The following is a 14,268-nucleotide window of genomic DNA, read 5'->3' as shown; positions in this document are numbered from 1 at the left end:
TAATGAAATTTTAATGTCAATTTTTAAAAATTTATATGAGAACCAATGGAATTGAAATATAGTATTCTTGGTCAAATTTAGTTACTTAAACAAAGTACAACAAAAGAATAAGAAAAATTTAGCAACACACAATTTAGAATGTAAAAAAAAAAAATATTGAAAGATATTTGCATTTTTATTTGAGTAATGTTAGGATCAAATAAAATTGCACAACTTTTACCACTTGCCATGTGGCGAGTTGTGAGTGGTAGAGATATATCCCCTTATGGATCCACCACCACATCTCTACCACTCATAACTCGTCACATGGCAAGTTGAGGTAAAAGTTGTGCAACTGTTTGTGGTCCTAGCATTTCTCTTTTTATTTATCAAACTATATTTGCATTCTTAAGTAGATAAGAAACATGTCTATCTACGCTAGTTATTATATCGTGCAATTTTCAAATTTGTAAATATATATAATATGATCAAAGATCACTGTACTATTCTTATTTTCTTTCTATTTTGTCTACAAAAATAAACACTAAATATTATAATAAAAAAAATATTAAAATATTGGAGGAAACTAATAATAAAATGTATAACACATTTTGTGGGAATTCAGCTAGTGCCAATAAACGCTTGCACTTCGTAAAATATCACACACTCACTAAATAGAACTGAAAACTTTATTGCTTCTTGAGTGTATAAATGTATAGAATAATGATACATTGGGAATAGTTCCCTTTATATACAAAGACTAACAGAAACAAGAAAAATAAAAGGAGGGAAAAAAGTAACTGAATTCCAAATTACAAGCTAATCCCACCATGATTAGTGGAGGTTAGTTATAAGTGGAATCCACCTAAAGGGCAGTTTACAAATTAGTGTGAGCATTTTGATTAGATTTCTGTTTTCCTTTAGTTTTAACACTCCCCCTCAAGGCTTAACATATTCTTTTGAGACTTGAATTAAAGAGGAAGAATAATGCAGAAGGAACAAAAATGTTAACTAGTCCCAAACTCTTCACTAACTTTGAAAAAGCGGGCAACTCGAGGGCTCTGGTGAGAATGCCAGCAGTTTGATGATTGTTTGACACATGAAATTTCTTTATCATACCTGCTAAGCTTTTCTCCCTTATAAGGTGACAGTCCTCTTTTATATGTTTAGTTCGCTCCTGAAAAACAGGATTTGCTACTATATGTAGAGCAACTTGATTGTCACAAAACGTCAAAGCACTCTTTGGATGTGGAATATGCAAGTCCTTAATCAGAGAGAATAACCAAGTTATCTCACAAGCAGTGCTAGCCATGGCTTTGTACTCTGCTTTAGCCAATGATCTGGATATGGTTGATTGCTTTTTGGATTTCCATGATATAAGTCTTGAGTTGAAGATCAGAATTACTTGAAAAAAAAAAATCCTTGTCTTGGTGATCCTTCAAACATGGCACCACTCAATTAGCTGCTAATAGATGTGGTTCTCTTGGCTTATCAAGGTACTAACTCAATCTATATGCTGCATAAGTAATATCAAGTCTTCTAAAAGTCAAATAGAGCAATCTACTAATTAATCTCCTGTACTGTGTTGCTTCAGTAAGCAACTTTCTTTCGTACTTAGAAAGTTTCAAGTTTTTCTCCATTGGATTCTTCATTGGTTTTGAGCCAAAGTAAGCCTATGTCTGCAATTAAATCTAGTGCATACTTTCTTTCTCACACTAATGCTTGAATCATTTCTTGCAATCTCAAGACTCAAGAAGTATTTCAATGAGCCCAAGTCTTTCAATCCAAATTTCTGATTAAGTAATTTCTTTAATTGTGTAATACAATTAGGGAACAAATTTCTGATCAAGTACTTTCATTAATTGTGCAATACAATTGGGTCATTACCTGTGAGTAGGATATCATCTACATACACAAGTGATGTGGAAATAGAAGACCTTATTGAACAAAAGAGAATAATCAGTTCTTGATTTTTTGAAACCAAACCCCAATATGGTAGCACTGAATTTGGCAAACCACTGTCTTGAGGCTTGTTTTAGCCCATACAAGCTTTTATTAAGTTTACAAACCACAGAACAAGAAGTTGTCTCCCGTTGCTTTGAAAACTAGGAGGTAAAGCCACGTAAACCTCCACATCTAAATCACCATGGAGGAAAGCATTGGTAACGTCCATTTGGATCAAAGACAAACTTTTCACAACAGCCATAGCTAGGACCACCTTGACTGAAACTGACTTGGCCACTGGGAGAAAGTCTTAGAGTAATCAAGACCTGTTTTGTTGTGTGTAGCCTTTAGCCACAAGCCTGGCTTTATACCTTTCGATTGAGCCATATGAATTATATTTGATCTTGTAAATCCATTTGCAGTCAATGGGAACTTTGCATGCAGGTAGGAATGTCAAGAACAAGTATTGGTTTGTTCAAGAGCATTAATCTATTGTCCATAGTAGCTCTCCACTCAGGATGTTTAATAGTCTGATGAAAGAATTGTGCTTCTTTGGTGATAGTGATGTTAATAGTCCGATGAAAGAATTATGCTTCCTTGGTGATAGTGATGGTCATTAGGTAAGATGTATAGGAAGGGCTAAGTTTGGAATAGGAAAGACAAACTGAGATGGGATATGGGTTACCAGGTGATGGTTTGCAAGAATAATCTTGCAGATAGGATGGAGAATTATGAGATCTAATAAATTTTCTAAGAGGTTTAGCTGGACTAGATACAGTAACCGGAGTAGGTGTATTGACTGGATTTGTCAATTGAAAAGGAAATTGAGTTTTTGAGAAATTTATTGAAATTATAGTTTTCCTAAAATGACTCTTGATTTGTTTATTAGTTATTACTTTATTTTGTTTGAGTTGAATAATTGTTATATATGCTAGACATTATTGTATTTCAAAAGCTTGAAACTTGTTAGTATTGTGAGTGATAAATAAAGTTATATTTTTAAAATATAAATTCAAATGTTTAAGAAGTTAAAAGGTTCAATAATTTAAAAATTATCTTATAAAACATGAATAAGCTAAAAATATATTATAGATATCATATAAATGCTTAATTTACATTTAGTTTTCGAATGCATGTTTTGCATCTTAAACTATGATCTTTGTTACACTTTTCACCTTGGCATAAAGTTTGCTATTGACTTGAATGGAAAAATATAGCACCACGTGAAAAGACCTAATTGCCATTCTTCTTAATCCTTTAAAAACAAAAGATAAATTACACTTTACTACCCTAAATTATACTTCTGATTACACTTTGCACACTAAACTTTGAATTTTTGTCCAAATTAACAACAAACTTAACGTTAGGGTGCAAAGCGTAACAATGGTTATAGTTTAAGGTACAAAATGTGCATTCGAAAAGTTTAGAGTGTAAAGTGTAATATGAGGTATACTTTAGGGTGGTAAAGTGTAATTTTTTATAATTACTCAATAATACATAACTCATTTAATCTTATATAAAAACAGTATGTAAACCAAATTCATGTTGTTAAAAATATTTAAGAATTTGCATGTAATTTCAGTTTAGTTATCTCTAACAAAATATTAAAAAAAAAAAAAAAGGCTCATATTTTTAAACAACATAGTACCCTAAAGCATGAATGATATTTGACTCAATTCTAAGAGATTTCAGGTGAGGCAAAAAAAAAAGAAAAAGAAAAAAGAAGAAAAAGATAAAATACAAATGTACCCGAAAGCATGGGATGATATTTGTAGACCAAAAGATGCTGAAGGCTTAGGTATAAGAAAGATGCAACGTGCCAATGTCACATAACTGCCAAAATTGGGTTGGACCTTACTAACCAAAGAAGGCAAATCGTTATGGTGAGACTGTTATGTTTAAAAATAATGGATGACGGGTATGGAGTTCAATCCTAGAATCTAGGAAAGTTTTGGAAAAACTTTTACGTTCTAGAAGGTAGGAAATGGAATTGCTCTAGATATTTGGAATTCTACTTGGGTGCAGGGGTTGGAAAAACTTTAAACCTAAACCTAGAGATAATATTCCAAATAATATTCTGACTTGAATCTCTAAATTAACTTATATTGCATAATCCTGTGAGATGGGATATTTATAGGTCCCTAATTAGTCAGGTAAATTCTCAACAAAGTCAGCCTACAAAGTGTCTCGTTAGGTTAGAAATATTGAAAATAACCCTATGGAGAGAGTAAGGCGTGGAAGAAACTTCAGAAAATTGAAAATCCAAGAGAGGCTTAATTAAACTTCTATTATGGAAAATTAGCATGGTAAGTCATTCCAACAAGATCTGTGATTAGGGAAAGATTTAATATCACAGAAAAGGACTACATTTTATGCGAACGAGGAAGAAAATCTGGAACACCTTTTCATTGAGGGCTCGGTTGCAAAAATTGTTTAGGCTAATTCCCCTTCCAGATTTTTTGAATTGCTTGAAAGCCGAATGGGTGATGAACTTGACATTACCAAAAGACAACCAACAACTATCAAAGGAGGAAGCAAGCAATTTCTTACTATTTGTAGCAATTTATTGTGACACAATATGGATGACGAAAAACCGCCTCATAAGACGAATGATAGGGAATTATTATATTTATGGGTTCCGTTATCCTAGAACATTTATTAACTTTTTCCTTTATTACTTTTACCAAGATAAATTAATAAACTAACTTCTATCACTTCATGTCTTGGAAATTTACGGTTTAAAAGTGGCAATAAGCAGTACTCTTGGGATCTCCCCATCACACGTTTTGTGAAGGTCAATTTTGATACGGCTATTAGTGAAGACAAAACCTATATAGCTGCAATAGGAAGAAATCATAAAGAGGAGTTGATTTTTGCATTGACAGAGTTGACATACGACCATGATTACCTTATTGCATAAGCCAAAGCAGCATTTTTAGGAAACAACCAAAGCTACCGAACATGGTTATAATTTTTTAATTGTTTCACATTGGTCTATACAAAATATCACTCTTATAATCTTAATTGTTTTAAATTCCTAAGAAATTACACATTACTACCCTAAACTATACATTATATTACATTTTGCATTTTAAATTCTTTGAATGCACATTTTGCACATTAAATTATGACTCTTGTTACACTTTGCACATTGACGTTAAATTTGCTTAGATGAAAATTTAAAATTTAGGGTGCAAAGTATACTTAGAAGCATAGTTTATGGTAGTAAAGTGTAATGTTTCATTTGATTTTAAGGGATTAAGAAGAGGGGCAATTAGATCTTTTCACATTGTGTCATATTTTTTCATCCAAGTTAACGGCAAACTTGATGTTGGGGTGTAAAGTATAAATAAGGACCATAGTTTAGAATGCAAAATGTGCATTCCAAAAAGTTGAAGGTATAAAGTGTAATTGAGGGTATAATTTAAGATGGTAAAATGTAATTTTCCCTTAAATTCCTTTAACTAATTTTTAGGGTGCAATATTTTTTTACACGTTTTACGTCCACAATATTTTTACAACACTTTTATAACAAATCATATATAGTAAGTTGTTATTGGTTTTAATTTGAATTAACAACATAAATTACTTTTTTGCCCACCCATAACAACTAATAACAACCTACTATTTAAAATTTGTTATAAAAATATTGTGAACATACCATTTCTCTAGTTGTTTTAAAATTCCTTTTTAACTATTTGGTATGTAATTTCACACTTTTAAGGAAGTTAATTTTGTTACCTATAATGTTGCTAAATGGGTCCTTTCGTGTAAGAGAGTTAAGGAAAATATTCTCATCTCTTTTATTGATCTGTTGTCTAGAATATGCTTTGAAGGAAATGGTCTTAGCCCCCCCCAATTGTAGTCTATTTTTGTTTCTTTTCTCTTTTTTGTTAATGAAAATTGTTATCCAACCAATAAAAAAGAGTCACTCCCAAAGAAAAATAGCTCTGCAATGGTCCAAAAATAATATCAAACAAACCACGTGTATTACGAAAAATAGTTCAAAGAAATTGATTTATTCGTAGAAGCTTCTTTTGATGGTAGAGGAAAAGAAAAACTGCCTGAACAAACACGCACCACACGTTGAATCGGTGAAAGCGGAAAGTAGAAAGCGGAAAGCCACTGACTACTACCATTTACAAATTGCACACGATATCTCTCGTGCAAGTCATTCATGCATGTTTTTTTCTACAACTTTGAGTCAAATTTCAGAGCCAAGAATTCCAAGTACCATCAATTTCTTTGACAATGACTATTTTTTATTCAAGTAAAAGACTCAGGTAAGTTTCCAAGCACCATTTCTGAGAGTAAAAAAAAAAAAAAGTGAATATCATTTTTTGCCACTGTTCGGCCGCTTTTTTTAATGTGTTCTTACATTTATTAACATGACAATCATGAATAGTGTACCTTTTTTTCTTTTTTTTTCGGTGCTATAAGGTAGGCAATATTAAGGGTTATTATTGCTTGGTCTTCTCAGATTTCATCCCAAAAAAAAAAAAAACTTCTCAGATTTTCAAGTGTAAAAGTATGGATTCAAGCCAAATAAAATGTTGAAGCTTAAGAACATACGCCCCTCTCATGATCTAATTTTAATGATACCGGCGTTATTTTTCATATTTTCTTTATAATTGTTGGTATAATATATTGTGTTTAAAGCAAATCACTTTCGCCAAATCTGTCGTTGATACTATTATATATAAATTAAATCAGCTAATATCAACAATAGTAGAAAATGTTTGTCTCCCGACATATCATTCAAGAAGCAGCGCCTTTTTTTGTTTTTTTGTCTTGTCCTTTTAGTTTCAAAGAAATGAGAGTTTGAGATTCGGACAAAAGAAATGGACTAAGATTAATGGCAGCCATTCGTTACAAATTATGGGTCCATTTTGTAAAGTTCACTTTAAATTATTATTATCTTAGTTTGAGACTAGTTTACAATTCGTAACTACCATCCAAGTTTGGTGTCAAAATTAACAAATTAATGAACAGTAGGGGGTCCTAATGTGTCAAAATCAACATATTAGTTTTATTTAATAGTCACCGAATCCCACCCTAATCAAGTATCAACCCACTTATTTCTTAATTTTGTCTTTGAACCATTTTTTTAAATAGTGGGGTGAATAATGCAAATTAATGTTAAATTAGTGTGTTAACTTTACAAATGACCATGTAGAATACATAACATGGCTATAATTAAACACAATAGACTAAAATAAAATTAGATTTGAAAGTCATTAGAGAAACTTTGAAGACTATACAGATGGAGAAAAATTGGAGGCTAGACCATGTGGTTGCCCCTCCCGTCCTAGACGGCAATGACTTTTGGGGCTCCTTATTAAACTATGGAGAATATGACAAGTTAACATTGACTAATCTGCCTATGAAAACGTTGCTTCCTTAACTATTCCTTTAAATTTATAACTACAACCTACTTTCTCCTTTCACTAAACTCTCCTCAAACCATGCTTGATCACAGGCAAGGATTCGCTGGGAAACCACTTTTTTCTTCAAGTCCAAAATACCAAATACAGAGTAGTCATGACAGTACAGGAGATACAGAATTCGATTTCTGGGGTGTACATGATAGTGATACCATGTATAATGAGAATTTTAGTGATCAATTTGGCACTGAAATAGAGTTTCAAGTTCAAGCAAGCCTTGTTCAAGAAGGACTTGGAGGGTACTCACTACCCTTATGGAAAAGAAACTCATCAAAAAAGGTTCAATATGAATCTTCTCCTTTGCTCCCACACAACCATCATCCTAGCAATCTTTCCCCCACTTCAAGGAGAAAAATAATTGCAGATGGTAGGAAACAGCTTATGGAGATGGTCAAAGACATGCCCGAGTCGTCTTATGAGCTTTCTCTAAAAGATCTTGTCGATGAGCAGCATAGTTTGGAGGAAGTTCAAGAGGGTCCTGTTGAGAGTGGCTCACATTATGAAACTGAAGCTGAAGATCAAGCCAAGAAGCAAAAGAAGAATACAAAGAAAGGAATTAAGAAGGTACGTCAGTTGTCAAGGATTGAAAGTCTGGAAAGTGAAACTTTCCTACTCAAGATGTTCTTTCCTACTTCTCTATCTTTTAAGAAGAAAACCAAGGAAGGAAAAAGCTCAAAGCTTTCTCCAAGTCCATCTTTTGAAGATACCAAGGACCACATTGACAAGGAATGGTGGTTGAAAAGGTTTTTTGTCACAGGAGAGAATAAAAGAAGTCGAGAAAATAGCAGGAATGGAAGCACCAGTAGCAGCAACAGCAGCACAAGCAGGTATTTGTTTAATTTACTAATAAGATCCAATGTTCAAGTGATGGTATAGGGATAATTTATCCTCCCATGGAAATCTATTCAAATTATGCTTTTCAAAGAATTTGATTGGGCAAATATGTTATTTTAGAATATGAAGTACACTAGTCAAGAATTCACTTAAAAGAGTTGTAGAAAATTATAAAAGTTAGAATAAAATTCTTAAATCTATTGCCTAAAGTTAATATTTACTATTTTGTGCAGGCATGATGATGCCAATTTCACACCCGGTTGCTGGTACTTCTTCCACACCAACAAAAACAAAACTAAGAGACTGAGAGGATTCGACTTGTGAATGGAAGGCAGTTGAAAACTGAATAGGATTGATGATCGTAGCAGAATTATGATGGTATGGTGCTTTTTGTTCCATGAGATTATCCTCTGGTAAAAAATCTCTAATTTTTGACAAGTCAATCTGCAAGTCTTATTGCTGCTGGAAATTTTGGAGGGACAGTAGATAAAGCACAAATGGCCAGATGCAGGCTGTGCTAATGAAATTTCTGAGTTTGAAAATAACATTTAATACCGCTGTTGTAGTTGCTCTAAGGCTTTAGCATGGCTGAAATAGAAGTTAATATTCTAGTCTGAATATTGGCTAGCAAAATTTCCTAAAAAATGTGTATAGTTCCTTGTACACTAATGCAATATGCAAATCCCAACCCAAAAGATGGATTGTATATAGATAATTTAGCAAATAGATAATCTTTCTTGGTTGGGAGGCATTTATATTTCTAATGGAAAATTGTGTTCGAACTCTTAGGGTCAGAATTTGAAGGTCTTTGTTATCTTGCACTATATGTGATGCAGAAATGGAATGCGTAAGTAGCCCAATCTTTTGGCAGTCCTAATCCACAGGTAGAATCCTCAACCAAAATTTACATCACGCACCCTCTGCACTTATCATTCAAGGAGAGCATTGCCTGCCTACTGGAGAACGCAAGGTCCACATTCCCAAATGAACCTTTCTATTATTCAATAGCCAACAAGTCAGCTAATCAACTCAAGCTTTTGTAGTAAAATTCTTCAATACTGCATCTGCATGGAAGAAATCAGCAAAGTAGGCATGCCTTAGATGGGTGATTTTGAATGTGGATCATGAAATAAGGGCAGAAGCATAATCAACATGAGCTTCTTACCAATTTTCTTACAACAGAAACCTCAGAACCCTTAGTTTGGCCAAAGATGCAACATATTGTATTTTAATATTTGAAAAGATTTTTGTCCATTAGTTTGGTTCAACTAATTTTCATAATAAAATAGAATCTACAGTTTTTCAAAGCATCACCTTTTCAAGATACAGACTGATGAAAACAAGCTCATCCAAGCCATACCTTTAATCATTGTACGTGCATATCACATCCTCTGTTTTACGCAAGGATTTTGTTGTATTGTGTAATACTTCCAATCAATATGCTTCCTTTTTTGGGTATTTAAGAAAAGTCAGATTCAAAAAAATCACTTCAAAAACAGATAAGATGCTCCAAATGAATACAATATACAGAGATGCAAATTTGAAATTTTTTTTAAAATAATAAAGATAAAAGGAAAAATTAACCAATTTTCATTTACATAAAGAAAAGCCAATCATGATACTAATAGATAATTGGGACCTATCTGCCACTGAACTCTTTTTCTTGGTAATAATTGATCAGAACTAGAGTTCTAAACCTCAAAACCTTTTATTTACAGAACAGTGAACAAAATTTTCCAACATCTTTTGTTTCTAGCTATCATTGTCATCTTCAGCATCTTGCAGAAAAGCACCTCTTACTTTTGCCCTGCCCAAATAATATAAGCTGAGTCATTATATGAATATATATATATATATATATATAGATAGAGAGAGAGAGAGAGAGATTGATACTGGAGACGCTGACTTACCTGCGATATGCTGGCACAACACGGTTGACAACTTTTGTTGAGCTTGCATCTTGAGCTTTTAGCTTGTCTGCAGTTCAATCGGAATCCATTATAAGAACAAAGGATGCTAATAATAACTTCAAGAAACTTCTTTAGCCAAAAGAAAAACTTCAAGATACTTGCAAGGAAACTAATGCTGTGTTCCACAAAATAAAAAATGCTGGAAGGTGCAGAAAGGACATTTTTTTTATGAGTTCTAATCAAAATCATATCATATTGATCGATAATGTTGAGAAATTATTTATTCGAAAAAAATAGAGAAATGAAGAGTACTTTGCATAATAAAGGTTTGAAGAACATAAAATTAGGATCAAAGGTAGCTCCTATACATAAGCAGAAAAAACCTTAAGAAAAATATTTTGATCAATTTATTTACACAAATTAGATAAAGATATTTTTTGGGGGGGGTTGGGGGTGGGGGGGGGGGAGGGGGGAATAAAAGTTTTTTCTTATATACAATTTTTGTTTTATTAATATAATTACTGTCACGCATCAAGAGAAAATAAATAAGTAAAATTAAATTGGCAGGGGCTCCCAGAGTGCAACCTGATTTGGGCACCTTCATCAGGTTGCAGAAATTTATGGTCTAGAATTTATATATGCTCACAGGTTTTCTTATTACTTGTCAGATTTCAATCATAAATGCACCAAACCATGCAAACTAAAATCTAATATGTACCCCTGCCTGATTGAAGCAGCAATGAGTCTCCATTTTGAAAATACTTATATTGTTAAGAACAAATCTATCATGGTCTCTGATAATAGTGAAGAAACAACATGGAATTTATTCAAAATGCAGAGGTAGCCACTTATTAAGACAATCAACAACCATTCCTTGCAGGGGGAAAAAAAAAAAACAGTGCATACCTGGAGAATTTTGCAAACCACTACTCATAGGTGGAGCAGAAACATCTGCTTTGTCTGTGGCATTCTTCTTTTGAAACTTCTGCCTCTTTGAGTAGTAATCCAGTTGGCTCTGTATAGTTTCATTCCTTTCCTGACAGATAAAAAGAACAAGATTTGCTAATAAGGAATGGAGCAGTAATCTGTCCACAAATGACAGACAATACAGCATTCAATAAGCTACCGTAAACCATATTTAATTTCCATGTAACTAATTGGGGGAACTCAGCATTACAACTATAAAAACAACGGCAACAAAAAAAGCCTCAGTCCCAAAATTTGGGGGTTGGCTATGGATCCTCAACAGAAACTCGGCAATGCTAATCACAAAATTAAAGACAATCTCCTAAACAATGACTGTCGAAGGTAAAAAGTAAAACAATTTTCTCATTTAATGGAAGAAATTGTACTCCACAATCATCAAAGTAAGCAAAAGTTCTTTTCCATCACAAAAATTATCTTAGTTCAAGCTTCAATAATATATAGAGTTGTACAAACTACAATGATATTAAACTTTCAATAGTACAACTTAGGGTGTGTCCACGAGAATTGAGCAAAAGGGTTTTATAAAATTCACACAAACACATATCACCAATAATATTAAAGATACAAAATATGGTCCTAATTAGAGAATGATGGCGAAAATGATGCACACATCTAACCTCAATTGATAAGGTGAGGTTTTATTGAGTTCAGATGAGTTGTATTAACCCAGTAGGAGAGAGAGAGAGAGAGCAGAGCATGCAACTAGGATGCCTTGATATTGCTATCTAGCTAAGGCTACATACATAGTCTGAAGTGATTGACCTACTCTAATATTACTATAATGTGTGGATTCATTAGATTATATGAATAGTTCAAATTTTTCCATAGCTAATTTTGCATAAAGATACCCAAAAGTACACCAGCTCAATGCAAAGATCTTGACTCAAAATGGAGAGTTGGAGTAAGAAAGATTTGATCTCAGTGTTGCACTACTTCGACTATGGTTTTAGCTATTTTCATAAATTTCAACTGTTAATCAACAGGCAAGCATACCTTCTCAGCTGATATCACTTTTGTCAACTGAAAAGTTCGTTCTTGCTCTGAAAAATCACAATCAAGGAGCAACAGTTAATACAACCACAAGCCAATTTTGGAACACCTAAAGTCATAATGATTCTTGATAACATGAAACAAAAGGTTTAACAAAGAAAAAGAGCAAGTGAATTCACCCAAGAAGGAAAAAAACAAAGAAAAAGCACATAACAAATGAACACATGGATGGCTTAATTTATTGGCTTAAAATATAAGCTGGGTAAAAACTTGTAACTAAAAAAAGTGAAAATTTAAAAAATTGTACCTAGCCGAATAAGCTGGAAACTAAGCAATGCTAAACACACAGGCATAATGTAGAGAGAAGAATAAAAATAATGCAGGGGAAGTATAGAAGGATAAAGGCAAGCAGTAAGCACATACATTTTTTTTTTTTTTTTTTTGGTGTGGGATAAGTAATGAATACAATTATTCATCATGTAAAAAGTACAGCACATGAAAGGCCACAAACAAATTCACAAACTCAAAGCTTAAAATCTTTATCGTATGGTTGAGTCAAATTATCCATTCAAACTCCAAAATGCTCATTTTGTGTAAAACATCACAGCATGCAAATCTCAACAGAATCGTGCAACAACCAGACTCTTCAAAGCCATTAAAAATATGATAGAGTCTTCCAAGCAGCCACAAATTCCTTTATCTTCTTCTTTTGACCCACATACACACACACGCACACACACACACACACAGAGATCACATCTCAGAACAATGTATTTCGCATCAAATGGAACAAAACCAGATGAAAAATATTGATTGTATGATTCTCGAGCACAAATACTTCTAGAGGTAGGAGTCAAAACAGTGCCACAAATACAGCTCTTCCATAGCGGCATATCCCTTTTTATAGCCATGGCAGAATTTAGGTCCATCATAGAGCATATTACCATACTGTGACTCTAAATGGAAAACCTATCTAAAATTTATCCATGCATCTAATATGCTTCAAAAAATGCAGTCACCGAATCAGCTGACAACACAATAGGCCTAATGCCCTTGTCTAGACCTATATTTAAATGCAATCACAATTCTGCAAAAACTTCGAAGGACCCAAGTTTCTGTCAGCCATGTTTCAAGTACCACATAGATTGAAAGCTGTTTTGTGTGTCCAATATTCTTTAACTACAACAACATCAAAAATCAGACATGTCTCTTCAAATCATCCTTTCTCAAGTGTGTTAGAACAACCATCAAAATGTTGTTAGTAGCTGATAAAACTATCACTAAAAAAGAAATAATTAAACAGAATATTACCAGTGAATATGAAAATGTGAAGAACCACAAAAAGACAAAAGCTTAGATAAAAGATAATAATGGAGTAACAGTTCTACACATGAATAGAGAGCACAACCTTCTACCAATGAATGCCGCATGTTTTTGAAAGCTTTGAAGAGCTCCAGAGACAGATTTGCCATAGCCTCACTAGCAGCACCGTCCACAAGTTTTGTGAGAGGAATGGAAATTAGTGGCATTCCTTTCAATTTCTGACCAACTAATTTTGCATATGCAGCACCTAAAATACAAGAAGCAGACGTTTACATGCATTTGATATACTTCTGCACTCAAATTTCTGAATGCAGATGTTGTGTTGTCATTAAAGAATGTACACACACACACACACACACACACACACATATATATAGATATACTATTTTACAGAATAACATGGTCCAAAGTACAATAAGATACTATCATCATTCACACATTAAAATGATACACAGTCATCACAACCAAGTACCAACTGCACCCAAAGAGGACCACCCAACTTATGAGCATGTCTGGTTCATGGGCACAGCCTCCTTGAGGAATAAAATCGTAGAATCACTACCTGCAACAAGAGATAGCTCACAGCCAATAGTGTTAAGAACAATACTAAACTAATATCCATATCTAATACTGAACCGGACACCTCCTCACCTGTCACTACTATCACTTTTAAAATAAACATCACCACTGCAGCAGAGCAAGTCACTGCCACTGTCTATCACCTCCATTTCCACAAGAGCTCTTAGTACTACTACCACAATTATATAACCATTACTAGTACAATAGTACCAAACTCCAAACAACAACTACCCCCCCCCCCCCCNGGAGAACCCCAAGAACTACGATGCGTGGTTCGA

The 14,268-nt window shown here is 33.5% G+C and overlaps 2 protein-coding genes across 3 annotated transcripts; one reads left to right on the top strand and one right to left on the bottom strand.

The window, feature by feature from the left end:
• The first annotated feature begins 6,105 nt into the window (after nucleotides 1-6,105).
• LOC112012022 (uncharacterized) lies at nucleotides 6,106-9,508 on the top strand. 2 transcript variants are annotated; one of them, XR_010628998.1, is made up of 4 exons: nucleotides 6,106-6,206; nucleotides 7,403-8,194; nucleotides 8,435-8,579; nucleotides 9,038-9,508. XR_010628998.1 is itself a non-coding variant. In XM_024044381.2 (3 exons), exons 1-3 carry the CDS (start codon nucleotides 6,175-6,177, stop codon nucleotides 8,523-8,525), a joined length of 915 nt encoding a protein of 304 aa, XP_023900149.1. In that variant the 5' UTR covers nucleotides 6,106-6,174; the 3' UTR covers nucleotides 8,526-9,022. The 2 variants fall into 2 exon arrangements, 1 of the variants encoding a protein (XP_023900149.1); XM_024044381.2 differs by lacking the exon at nucleotides 9,038-9,508 and having other exon boundaries at nucleotides 8,435-9,022.
• A 224-nt stretch (nucleotides 9,509-9,732) lies between these two features.
• On the bottom strand, nucleotides 9,733-13,650 carry LOC112012020 (uncharacterized; the record flags this gene model as incomplete). The annotated part of the gene is given in 5 exon segments (XM_024044379.2): nucleotides 9,733-10,008; nucleotides 10,112-10,178; nucleotides 11,018-11,147; nucleotides 12,092-12,138; nucleotides 13,497-13,650. Coding segments are annotated over 5 exon segments (453 nt in total), but the record flags the coding sequence as incomplete, so codon positions are not given.
• Nucleotides 13,651-14,268: the final 618 nt, after the last annotated feature.

The sequence above is a fragment of the Quercus suber genome, unplaced genomic scaffold (genome assembly GCF_002906115.3).
Source record: "Quercus suber isolate HL8 unplaced genomic scaffold, Cork oak 2.0 scaffold_77, whole genome shotgun sequence".
Lineage (NCBI taxonomy): Eukaryota > Viridiplantae > Streptophyta > Magnoliopsida > Fagales > Fagaceae > Quercus > Quercus suber.
This window is presented reverse-complemented; position numbering and strand designations above follow the sequence as displayed.

Excerpts from the sequence above, each read along its gene's own strand:
- LOC112012022 (XM_024044381.2), top strand. The coding sequence starts at position 6,175 with ATGACTATTTTTTATTCAAGTAAAAGACTCAG. Across the intron at positions 6,207-7,402 it reads TATTCAAGTAAAAGACTCAG|GCAAGGATTCGCTGGGAAAC; the intron begins GTAAGTTTCCAA and ends GCTTGATCACAG. Across the intron at positions 8,195-8,434 it reads AGCAACAGCAGCACAAGCAG|GCATGATGATGCCAATTTCA; the intron begins GTATTTGTTTAA and ends TATTTTGTGCAG.